Here is a 13,015-nt window from a genome sequence, read left to right as displayed (position 1 = left end):
CTCTCCCTGTCTCCCCTGCCTCTGTCTCTCTGTTCTCTCTCTAGTCTCTGGTTCTCTGTCTCTGTTCTCTGTCGCTCTCCTCTCCCTGTCTCTCCCTGTCTCTCTGTCTCTCTGTCTCTCTCTGTTCTCTGTCTCTCTACTTCTCTCCCCTGTCTCTCTCTGTCTCTCCCTGTCTCTCTGTCTCTCTGTCTCTCTGTCTCTCTCTCTCTCCCTGTCTCTCTCTGTCTCTCTCTCTCTCTGTGTCTCTGTCTCTCTCTCTCTCTCTCTCCCTGTCTCTCCCTGTCTCTCTGTCTCTCTCTGTCTCTCTCTCTGTCTCTCTCTGTCTCTCTCTCTCTCCCTTTCTCTCCTGTCTCTCTGTATCTTTCTCTCTTTCTCGGTTTCGTGGAAAACTGTATTCTGAGGATATCAATAATAAAATGAAAATAAATATTCATATATTTATATATATTTATTTTCCCCACCGTTGGGCATTAAAGTTCAATGTGTAACAAACCAGCGTCTCCCAAACAAAATGTAGCTACACTTAGTGTGTAGTTGTGTGTGTATTTCTTTGACACATCTTTAGCTCCCCTCTCACACAGGCCATCTGTGCGTGTCCCAGTACTAGAACAGAGAGAGGCTCTCTGACACTTAGTCAACTGGTCTGAATCACAACACTCAGTATGACAAGCAACTACGGATGCAGGACAAAAGCACTCTGACATTAGAGAGTGATACGTTGGCAGGCACACACAGACAAGGAGACACACAAACACACACACACACACACACCGTGGTGAGATGTCGCAGCCCTGCTGCATGAAGGCCCCCAGTGAGAACCAGAGAGAGTTGAAAATGCCAAACTCGTTGGGTGGCTGGTCATTGGGGCCTGGCTCAGTAGAGCCCTCTTCTGGCTCCTCTGCATGCCACTCATACGGACTGAAACGACTCACCTGGGGACAGAAGAGAGAGGATCACATGAGTCGGCCAGGAGGAACTAGTTAGCTTTTATTCCAGCCCAGCTCTACACAGCTGATTCGGCTGATTGTGGTCACACACACACACTCACCAGAAACAGCACCACACTGACTCCTATGTAAGCGAAGACGATACACATCCAGATCTCGTAGGCCAGAGGGTCCAGGAAGGAGAACACTCCAGGTTTAGACTTCTGGGGCTTCTTGATCATGATGGAGATCCCCAGAGACATGAAGGGCTTAGAGAAGTCTATCACCTCCTCACGTACCAGGGTTATAGTCAGAGGGGCTACTGCTATCTCTGCTTTCTACAGGAGGGGGGGGGGGGGGGGAGGGAGGGGGAGGGAGGGAGGGAGGGAGGGAAGGAGGGGGAGGGGGAGGGGGAGGGAGGGAGGGAGGGAGGGAGGGAGGGAGGGAGGGAGGGAGGGAGGGAGAGGGAGGGAGGGGGAGGGAGGGAGGATTGGGGGAGAGGGATGGAGGGGGAGGGAGATTGGGATGGGGGAGAAAGTGGGATGGATGGAGGAATGGGGGAGAGGGATGGAGGGGGAGGGAGGGAGGGAGGGAGGGAGGGAGAGGGGGAGGGAGGGAGAGGGAGGAATGGGGGAGAGGGATGGAGGGGGAGGGAGGGAGGGGGAGGGAGATTGGGATGGGGGAGAAAGTGGGATGGATGGAGGAATGGGGGAGAGGGATGGAGGGGGAGGGAGGTAAGGGGAGGGAGATTGGGATGGGGAGAAAGTGGGATGGATGGAGGAATGGGGGAGAGGGATGGAGGGGGAGGGAGGGAGGGGGAGGGAGATTGGGATGGGGGAGAAAGAGGGATGGATGGAGGAATGGGGGAGAGGGATGGAGGGATGGGGAGAGGGATGGAGGGGGAGGGAGATTGGGATGGGGAGAAAGAGGGATGGATGGAGGAATGGGAGAGAGGGATGGAGGGATGGGGGAGTGGGATGGAGGGATGGGGAGAGGGATGGAGGGGGAGGGAGATTGGGATGGGGGAGAAAGAGGGGTGGGTGGAGGAATGGGGGAGAGGGATGGAGGGGGAGGGATGGAGGGGGAGGGAGATTGGGATGGGGGACAAAGAGGGATGGATGGGGGAGAGGGATGGAGGGATGGGGAGAGGGACAGATGGATAGATGGGGAGGGAAGGAGGAAAAGGACGATGGGAAGGAATATTTGAGAGAGAAAATAATTCATAAAGGCCAGATACAGAAAACTAGAATACAAATCAACCATGAAGGTCTCTCTTTTAATCCACCACATACACCAGGGAGAGAACATCCTTATTACAGTGCTTGTAACAATTCACCTTGGATTCATATAATCAACAACACACTGTCTACTATATGTCTGTTCAATTATGCATTCTCCCTACAAGGGAAGAAAGGGAATGAGAGAATTAAGAGAAAGACATAGTGAACAATATAGAGGGGAGAAGGAGGTGAAGAAAGGATTAGAGAAACCAGACAGAAAAACAGGAGTGAGAGAGAGAGGAGAGAGAGAGAGAAGGAGAAAAGAGTGAGAGAGAAAGAGCGAGGAGAGGAAGAGAAGAGAGAGAGAAGAGAGAGAGGAGAGAGAGTGAGAGAGTGAGAGAGGAGAGAGAGAGAGAGAAGGAGAAAGAGTGAGAGGAGAGAAGAGCGAGGAAATAGAAGAGAGAGAGAGAGGAGAGACGAGAGTGTGAGAGAGGAAGAGAGAGAGAGAAGGAGAAGAAAGAGTGAGAGATAAAGAGCGAGAGAGAGAAAGTAAGAGTGCGAGAGGGAGAGAGAGAAAGTGAGATTTGCGAGAGGGAGAGAGAGAAAGTAAGATTGCGAGAGGGAGAAAGAAAAAGTAAGAGTGCGAGAGAGAGAGAGAGAGAGAGTGAGAGAGAGAGAGAGGAGAGAGAGAGAGATGATGGAGACGAGAGAGGAGAGAGAGAGAGAGAGAGAGAGAGAGAGAAAGAAAGAGACAGAGAGACAGAGGAACAGATACATACATTATCTCCCCTCAGCTAGAACAGATCTCTGATTGGCCACGACTGGGTATGTTTGGAATTATTCAAAGAGAATGAACTGTGGGATTGGTAATGACTCATTCTGTAAAAATGTGCTTACGGAGTGAGAACGCACACATGTACAGCACAGTCGCTGGAATCAGAACACACAGACACAAGCACACACCACCGATATGGTCAGTGAGCAGCCTGGTTTTAGAAAATGTACAAAGTAGATTAGTCATCAACTGATTGCAGCCACTGCTCCAATGTGAGTACCAGCAGGCAGCTGGAGGAAATATGACTGAATCATGAGAGAAATTAAGCACAGTAGATGAGAAGGAGCGATAACAACATGGGACTATATAGGAGACAGACAGCAGACGACAGCAATTATTTAGATAGGGGTCGGAGACAACGCATAGAAGATGAGAGGGAACGATAACAGCATGGGACTATATAGGAGACAGACAGCAGAGATAGGGGTCGGAGACAACGCATAGAAGATGAGAGGGAACGATAACAGCATGGGACTATATAGGAGACAGACAGCAGAGATAGGGGTCGGAGACAACGCATAGAAGATGAGAGGGAACGATAACAGCATGGGACTATATAGGAGACAGACAGCAGAGATAGGGGTCGGAGACAACGCATAGAAGATGAGAGGGAACGATAACAGCATGGGACTATATAGGAGACAGACAGCAGAGATAGGGGTCGGAGACAACGCATAGAAGATGAGAGGGAACGATAACAGCATGGGACTATATAGGAGACAGACAGCAGAGATAGGGGTTGGAGACAACGCTGGGACGGGGGCTAGAGGTTAAATGTTTACAAGTGTGAAAGACAAAATGGGTTAGGGCAAGGGTACAGTAGATTTACCAACCCTGGGTTAGAGAACCATGTTAAAGATTAGCTAGTCTTCTACATTAGCCTGAGAGATCAGGATCACATTTCGGGTTCTTTAGGCCAGTGTTTTCTTATCCTGCTCCTGGGGACCCAGGATGCATTTGTTTTTTTGCCCCAGCACTACACACCTGATTCCATTAATCAAAGGTTTGATGATGAGTTGATTAGTGGAATCAGGAATCAAAATCAAAAACTACAACCACAACAATCAGGAATCAAAAACTACAACTACAACAATCAGGCATCAAAAACTACAACGTATCCCTTTGTGTCCCCAGGATCAGGATGAAGAAATACCGCTTTAGGCACATCTCCTGGTGATGGAGAACTGCAAATTATGCAATGGGTTGAAATGTCTTGTCTGTCTAATTAAAAAGTACTTTGACAGTATCTAACCATGTAGATGTACGTTGTTTAGTAAGATTTAACTCTCCTAAATCAAAAGATAAGTACATTTAACCTTTATTTAACTAGACAGGTCGGTTAAGAACAAATTCTTATTTACAATGACGGCCTACACCGGCGACGCTGGGCCAACTGTGCGCAGCCCTATGGGACTCCCAATCAGGGCCGGTTGTAATACAGCCTGGATTTGAACCAGGGTGTCTGTAGTGACGCCTCTAGCACTGAGATACAGTGCCTTGGACCTCTGCACCACTCGGGAGCCCAAGTATAGCTACATCAAACTCTAAAGATAAGGAAATAAAAGTATCCATTTCCAAAATCCATCTATATATCCCTCCATCCATTCCTCCCTCCCTCCATCCCCTTCCTCTCTCCATCCTTACCCCATAGACCAGTTCTCCCACCATGCCATTCCAGATCTTGGTCTCGGGGTCTCTGGCTCCGTACTTGCCGTCAGGGACGATGGCAATCTTGTACTTGATGCCGATGTGTTTGGCGATCTCTGAGGCCAAGTCCACGCAGTAGCCCTCGAACTGGTCATTCCCCTCAAACATCTCCCAGTTCTTCTTCAGCATCACATACGGACCTTCCTACATCCACAAACACACCAATCAGAGACAGAGAGGGTGGTGCGGGGAGGTCAAACTGACCAATGAACTCACACTGACCACTGACTAACAAATCAGGGGCCTATTTTGGAGAGGGAGGAGCTTTTTGGAATGACATTCAGGCGGTGCCAAAGCCTCCACTGGATGACGTTACCACAGTGATTGAGACAGAACATTTTATGGCAACCAAAGAAAATATTACAGGGCGTTTTAAAAGGCCACTGTGTGAGGAGCACTGTTGTATATCATCATAGTCTGTGACTGGTGCCAAGTTTATGTACTCTGTCTTCCCTCTAAGACTAAGCACCTCCTCTTGAAGAAAAAAGCTGACTCCACACAGATGATGTATGTTAAAAAGAACAAGTGAACGACAGAATGGTAGAAGAGAGAGGTCAGCAGCTATAGAACGAAGAGGTAGCAGGTCTGGAGGTAGATACACAGAGAAGCTGAATTCTCTGTCTGGAGAGAACCTTTACACCTCAAACAGGAGAAATTAGCAGTAAGAACACACATGGACATGCAAACACACACACACTGACACGCACATCCATCAGCAGGGTGTAGTTCCAGAGAGACACACAGGTGGTACAAGGCCTGAGGCCTCTTCCTCTAGTCTAGAGAACAATCGTCTGACGTAGCAGATTACACTCCCAGATTCAAATGATTGAAGGTATGAAATGTGAAAGGAAGCTATTATAGTATTCACACTCATAGGCTTTCAAATGGTTTTTACATCTATCAAATTCATTGAAATAGCTGTATAAACATTATATGAAATATAACATTTAAAAAATCAAATTCATGCACACGTTTTCATTTATAATGTTAATTTACAAGTGAAATTGATACATTTCAAGAGACTTCATTCCTGGCTCACCAAGGAACCTGCCAGAATAAAGCACACAGGTAAATAGGTCACATCAAATGAAACATATTGTTTTTACACAAATCAAAGGGGGAAATATAAATGCATACCATTTTTAGAGACATGTTTACATTGTATCAGTTACATACCATTAGTCTGGAATGATATCACCAAAGAAACACATCTCAAGCCATACTGGGATATGTCCTAACTTGAGCCGTGTACACCACTGTAACTCAATGTAAATGGGAGAGTTGTGTGAATATCTGAGTTACTCACATGGATCTCAAGGTAGAATCAAGCCTGATGTGCATATATTTGCATTTATCAAGTGGCAAAACATGAATAGAATGTACATTATCTTTAATGCAGAATCTTGTCACATTTGTACATGTTGTCCATAGCATATTTTTCTAAACCTCATTATCATACACACATTAGCAGCCCCTCTGAGATATATCTCTCTCTCTCCATTAACTCAACATGAATCACTCTTAATGAAGTCACAAACACAGACAGAGATTCTCCCAAACATAGCCGTGCTGCTCCAACCTACAAACCCATAGTTAGGTCTTAAAGGCATAATCCACACCAAAATCATCTCATCAACAGTCTAAACCCGAGCTGAGTTCATATTTCATGCCATCTGTTGTGAAGGTACATAATATGCATCTTATTCCATTTTAATAGACGGTACAAAAGGGACAGTCTTAAAATATGAATCCTAATGTACTGTAATGTGTATGAGGATCTAGAGAACAGATGGTGAACTGTACTGTGTATGAGGATCTAGAGAACAGATGGTGAACTGTACTGTGTATGAGGATCTAGAGAACAGATGGTGAACTGTACTGTGTATGAGGATCTAGAGAACAGATGGTGTACTGTAATGTGTATGAGGATCTAGAGAACAGATGGTGAACTGTACTGTGTATGAGGATCTAGAGAACAGATGGTGAACTGTAATGTGTATGAGGATCTAGAGAACAGATGGTGAACTGTAATGTGTATGAGGATCTAGAGAACAGATGGTGAACTGTAATGTGTATGAGGATCTAGAGAACAGATGGTGAACTGTAATGTGCATGGGGATCTAGAGAACAGATGGTGTACTGTACTGTGTATGAGGATCTAGAGAACAGATGGTGTACTGTACTGTGTATGAGGATCTAGAGAACAGATGGTGTACTGTATTGTGTATGAGGATCTAGAGAACAGATGGTGTACTGTACTTTGTATGAGGATCTAGAGAACAGATGGTGAACTGTAATGTGTATGAGGATCTAGAGAACAGATGGTGAACTGTAATGTGTATGAGGATCTAGAGAACAGATGGTGAACTGTATTGTGTATGAGGATCTAGAGAACAGATGGTGTACTGTACTGTGTATTAGGGTCTAGAGAACAGATGGTGAACTGTATTGTGTATGAGAATCTAGAGAACAGATGGTGAACTGTAATGTGTATGAGGATCTACAGAACAGATGGTGTACTGTAATGTGTATGAGGATCTAGAGAACAGATGGTGAACTGTAATGTGTATGAGGATCTAGAGAATAGATGGTGTACTGTATTGTGTATGAGGATCTAGAGAACAGATGGTGTACTGTAATGTGTATGAGGATCTAGGGAACAGATGGTGAACTGTAATGTGTATGAGGATCTAGAGAACAGATGGTGAACTGTAATGTGTATGAGGATCTAGAGAACAGATGGTGTACTGTATTGTGTATGAGGATCTAGAGAACAGATGGTGAACTGTAATGTGTATGAGGATCTAGAGAACAGATGGTGTACTGTACTGTGTATTAGGATCTAGAGAACAAATGGTGTACTGTACTGTGTATGAGGATCTAGAGAACAGATGGTGAACTGTATTGTGTATGAGAATCTAGAGAACAGATGGTGAACTGTAATGTGTATGAGGATCTAGAGAACAGATGGTGAACTGTATTGTGTATGAGGATCTAGAGAACAGATGGTGTACTGTATTGTGTATGAGGATCTAGAGAACAGATGGTGTACTGTACTGTGTATGAGGCTCTAGAGAACAGATGGTGAACTGTACTGTGTATGAGGATCTAGAGAACAGATGGTGAACTGTACTGTGTATGAGGATCTAGAGAACAGATGGTGAACTGTAATGTGTATGAGGATCTAGAGAACAGATGGTGAACTGTACTGTGTATGAGGATCTAGAGAACAGATGGTGAACTGTAATGTATATGAGGATCTAGAGAACAGATGGTGAACTGTAATGTGTATGAGGATCTAGAGAACAGATGGTGAACTGTAATGTGTATGAGGATCTAGAGAACAGATGGTGAACTGTAACGTGTATGAGGATTTAGAGAACAGATGGTGAACTGTAATGTGTATGAGGATCTAGAGAACAGATGGTGAACTGTAATGTGTATGAGGATCTAGAGAACAGATGGTGAACTGTACTGTGTATGAGGATCTAGAGAACAGATGGTGAACTGTACTGTGTATGAGGATCTAGAGAACAGATTGTTAACTGTACTGTGTATGAGGATCTAGAGAACAGATGGTGAACTGTACTGTGTATGATGATCTAGAGAACAGATGGTGAACTGTATTGTGTATGAGGATCTAGAGAACAGATGGTGAACTGTACTGTGTATTAGGATCTAGAGAACAGATGGTGTACTGTACTGTGTATGAGGATCTAGAGAACAGATGGTGAACTGTACTGTGTATGAAGATCTAGAGAACAGATGGTGAACTGTAATGTGTATGAGGATCTAGAGAACAGATGGTGAACTGTACTGTGTATGAGGATCTAGAGAACAGATGGTGAACTGTAATGTATATGAGGATCTAGAGAACAGATGGTGTACTGTACTGTGTATGAGGATCTAGAGAACAGATGGTGAACTGTACTGTGTATGAGGATCTAGAGAACAGATTGTTAACTGTACTGTGTATGAGGATCTAGAGAACAGATGGTGAACTGTACTGTGTATGAGGATCTAGAGAACAGATGGTGTACTGTATTGTGTATGAGGATCTAGAGAACAGATGGTGAACTGTACTGTGTATGAGGATCTAGAGAACAGATGGTGAACTGTACTGCGTATGAGGATCTAGAGAACAGATGGTGTACTGCACTGTGTATGAGGATCTAGAGAACAGATGGTGTACTGTACTGCGTATGAGGATCTAGAGAACAGATGGTGTACTGTACTGTGTATGAGGATCTAGAGAGCAGATGGTGAACTGTACTGTGTATGAGGATCTAGAGAACAGATGGTGAACTGTATTGTGTATGAGGATCTAGAGAACAGATGGTGTACTGTATTGTGTATGAGGATCTAGAGAACAGATGGTGTACTGTACTGTGTATGAGGCTCTAGAGAACAGATGGTGAACTGTACTGTGTATGAGGATCTAGAGAACAGATGGTGAACTGTAATGTGTATGAGGATCTAGAGAACAGATGGTGAACTGTAATGTGTATGAGGATCTAGAGAACAGATGGTGAACTGTACTGTGTATGAGGATCTAGAGAACAGATGGTGAACTGTAATGTATATGAGGATCTAGAGAACAGATGGTGAACTGTAATGTGTATGAGGATCTAGAGAACAGATGGTGAACTGTAATGTGTATGAGGATCTAGAGAACAGATGGTGAACTGTACTGTGTATGAGGATCTAGAGAACAGATGGTGAACTGTAATGTGTATGAGGATCTAGAGAACAGATGGTGAACTGTACTGTGTATGAGGATCTAGAGAACAGATGGTGAACTGTAATGTATATGAGGATCTAGAGAACAGATGGTGAACTGTAACGTGTATGAGGATCTAGAGAACAGATGGTGAACTGTAATGTGTATGAGGATCTAGAGAACAGATGGTGTACTGTAATGTGTATGAGGATCTAGAGAACAGATGGTGAACTGTAATGTGTATGAGGATCTAGAGAACAGATGGTGTACTGTACTGTGTATGAGGATCTAGAGAACAGATGGTGAACTGTACTGTGTATGAGGATCTAGAGAACAGATGGTGAACTGTAATGTGTATGAGGATCTAGAGAACAGATGGTGAACTGTACTGTGTATGAGGATCTAGAGAACAGATGGTGAACTGTAATGTATATGAGGATCTAGAGAACAGATTGTGTACTGTACTGTGTATGAGGATCTAGAGAACAGATGGTGAACTGTACTGTGTATGAGGATCTAGAGAACAGATTGTTAACTGTACTGTGTATGAGGATCTAGAGAACAGATGGTGAACTGTACTGTGTATGAGGATCTAGAGAACAGATGGTGTACTGTATTGTGTATGAGGATCTAGAGAGCAGATGGTGAACTGTACTGTGTATGAGGATCTAGAGAACAGATGGTGAACTGTACTGCGTATGAGGATCTAGAGAACAGATGGTGTACTGTACTGCGTATGAGGATCTAGAGAACAGATGGTGTACTGTACTGTGTATGAGGATCTAGAGAGCAGATGGTGAACTGTACTGTGTATGAGGATCTAGAGAGCAGATGGTGAACTGTACTGTGTATTAGGATCTAGAGAGCAGATGGTGAACTGTACTGTGTATTAGGATCTAGAGAACAGATGGTGTAGAAAGAACATGGGCTCATCTTTTAGTCTACTTATGACTTTGGATAATTCTCTTTTTAACCCTGCCTCACTGTTCTGAAAATATTAGCATATTAAAAGGGCAATAGTTTAACGTCAGAATAGAAGACTTTGTAGAGTATTTAGCAGTGATAGTACACACACACGCATGCACGCGCACGAACGTACGAACGTACGAATGCACAAACCTTTGCTTTGCCAACAGTGGGTTATTTCATGTTTAAACCACTTTAAATTTTGTTATCAGTGTGTTGCAGACTCTTTTGCTACAGTGTGTGTGTGTGTGTGTGTGTGTGTGTGTGTGTGTGTGTGTGTGTGTGTGTGTGTGTGTGTGTGTGTGTGTGTGTGTGTGTGTGTGTGTGTGTGTGTGTGTGTGTGTGTGTGTGTGTGTGTGTGTGTGTGTGTGTGTGTGTAGTCTCATTGCAGGTGCATGGAGGGATACTGGGAGTGTGCTTGGAAAAGTGACGTTTAATTCTGCTGAACACCACGTCAGATGTCTTACATGAGAATGGATGAAAAGGGAGAGAGGAAAGGAGGGAGGAAAGAGAGGGCTGAGACAGTGTAGAGATGGCAAGAGAGAGAGAGAGGGGTTTTACATGGGAGAAGATAAGGTAAAGGGGAGAAAGAGAAAAGCGAGATGAGAGAGAAAATAGAGAGAGAGGTTTTAGTGGAGAATGGTTCAGGTAGATAGGACATAAAACAGTGAAACAGCAGCAGAGGCACCAGAAAGAGACAGCTCCTAATCAAGGTTGCGGTCAATTCCATTACAATTTAAGAAGTACACTGAAATTCCAATTTCAATTCAATGAGAAAAATGTAGAATTGGAATTTGATTTACTTTCTGTATTGGCTGGAATAAAAAAAATGTAACTAACCCCAACCCTGGTCCTAAATGTGCAGCCAGCCAATACAATATGCAGTACAACATAATACGTTTACCAGAGTTCCTCAACTTCAACATCGGGGACAACTTAGCTGCAGATTCATCTAGACTAGAGCGATGTAGATGAATGCTATAGGATGGGAGACCATGCAGTGAAAGCAGCTCTGATGCAGTCTAGAGGACACCAGAGAAACAGAATGCCTAGAGCTGCTATCTGCTGGGGGCGTGACGTCATGTGACGACTCTCAGCTGTGGGGGCTAACAGGGACGTCGTCATGGTGATGCAACATTCATTTCAGTCGTCACAGACAACACGTCGCATCTGGCACACACACACGCAGCTCCCAGTAGCATGTGTGCGTGCGTGCTTGCGTGCGTGTGTGCGCAATTGTTATGTTCTCTTTGAGTGAAGGTGTGTCTATGCATGCATACGCTTTGAGGTTGTGCTTTTTGTGACAGTATGCGCAATCTGTGTGGGTGTGTGTGTTTCTGCACGAATGGCCCCTGTCTGACCTGTGTCTTTTTCTCAGCACCCAGTCTAATTCCTTCAAAAACAAAAAAGCATTATGATAATTCCTTTCAAATTCCCGGAACATCCAAAAAGATAATTCCCAAAACATTCAAACTTCCTGTGTCTGTAGTTCCCACATAGAGAAGAACAAGCCAAGGTATGACAAATAAAATGTAGAGATAGATAGATAGATAGATAGATAGATAGATAGATAGATAGATAGATAGATAGATAGATAGATAGATAGATAGATAGATAGATAGATAGATAGATAGATAGATAGATAGATAGATAGATAGATAGATAGATAGATAGATAGATAGATAGATAGATAGATAGATAGATAGATAGATAGATAGATAGATAGATAGATAGATAGATAGATAGATAGATAGATAGATAGATAGATAGATAGATAGATAGATAGATAGATAGATAGATAGATAGATAGATAGATAGATAGATAGATAGATAGATAGATAGATAGATAGATAGATAGATAGATAGATAGATAGATAGATAGATAGATAGATAGATAGATAGATAGATAGATAGATAGATAGATAGATAGATAGATAGATAGTTAGATAGATAGTTAGATAGATAGATAGTGTCCTGCCGGTCGGTTCATCTGTGTCTTCCTGTGATTCCTCTTCTCTCAATTCCACAGCAATAGAATTGCAGAGCGATAGAGAGCTAGAGTCTCTCTGGCTCAGTCTGTCAGTATGTGAGTCCTTCTGTGAATCCATCTCCCATCTGTATGTCTGTCTGTCTGTACTGTAAGTCTTCAGTGTCGGAGCAGAGGCTTCCTCATCAGTGGCTGCAAAGAGGAGGAGGTGGCTGAGGTAACATTAGCCATGGCCATCTGACAGGGTCATAGATCATCCAGAGAGAGAGAGAGGGAGAGAGAGGGAGGGAGGGAGGGAGGGAGGGAGGGAGAGAGAGAAAGAGGGAAAGAGAGAGACGTCCATAGAGAGAAGGGAGGGGGGGACACACGGTATAAGGTAAACGGACTAAAACTCCTCTCTCTTTCACACTTGACAGGTGACGTCAACGAAATCCAAATTAATATAACGACAACCTGCCAGTGACATGTCTGATTCCTCTCGTACAGCCCTTACTCACTCCTCCCTCACCATGGCCTGCTACTGCTACAATACCCTTAGGAACACTGGTCAAACACACGGGTGTCACTACCAGTTCTGACCACTAGAGGCACTGAGGGCGCTCTGCTCTCTGCTTCAATGTGGGTGCATCTCAACAGTCTAACAAATCCTCCTCT

General features: G+C 44.1%; 1 protein-coding gene across 5 annotated transcripts in view; it reads right to left on the bottom strand.

Moving 5' to 3' along the window:
• gria4a (glutamate receptor, ionotropic, AMPA 4a) overlaps positions 1–13,015 on the bottom strand; it is a 147,340-nt gene that overhangs the window by 42,351 nt on the left and 91,974 nt on the right. For 4 of the 5 annotated variants that reach the window (XM_031795713.1, XM_031795716.1, XM_031795715.1 and 1 more), the window contains exons 11-13: positions 4,626–4,832; positions 1,049–1,264; positions 772–932 (exon numbers count right to left, since the gene is read on the bottom strand). In XM_031795713.1, coding sequence (XP_031651573.1) covers positions 772–932; positions 1,049–1,264; positions 4,626–4,832 — 584 coding nt within the window. Of the gene's footprint in view, positions 1–771; positions 933–1,048; positions 1,265–4,625; positions 4,833–5,648; positions 12,599–13,015 lie in introns of those variants that run through there. The other variant, XM_031795717.1, reaches the window with a different exon arrangement.

The sequence above is a fragment of the Oncorhynchus kisutch genome, linkage group LG18 (genome assembly GCF_002021735.2).
Source record: "Oncorhynchus kisutch isolate 150728-3 linkage group LG18, Okis_V2, whole genome shotgun sequence".
NCBI classification, from domain to species: Eukaryota; Metazoa; Chordata; class Actinopteri; order Salmoniformes; family Salmonidae; genus Oncorhynchus; species Oncorhynchus kisutch.
Note: the sequence above shows the minus strand (reverse complement) of the source record. Positions and strands in the feature narration are given on the sequence as shown.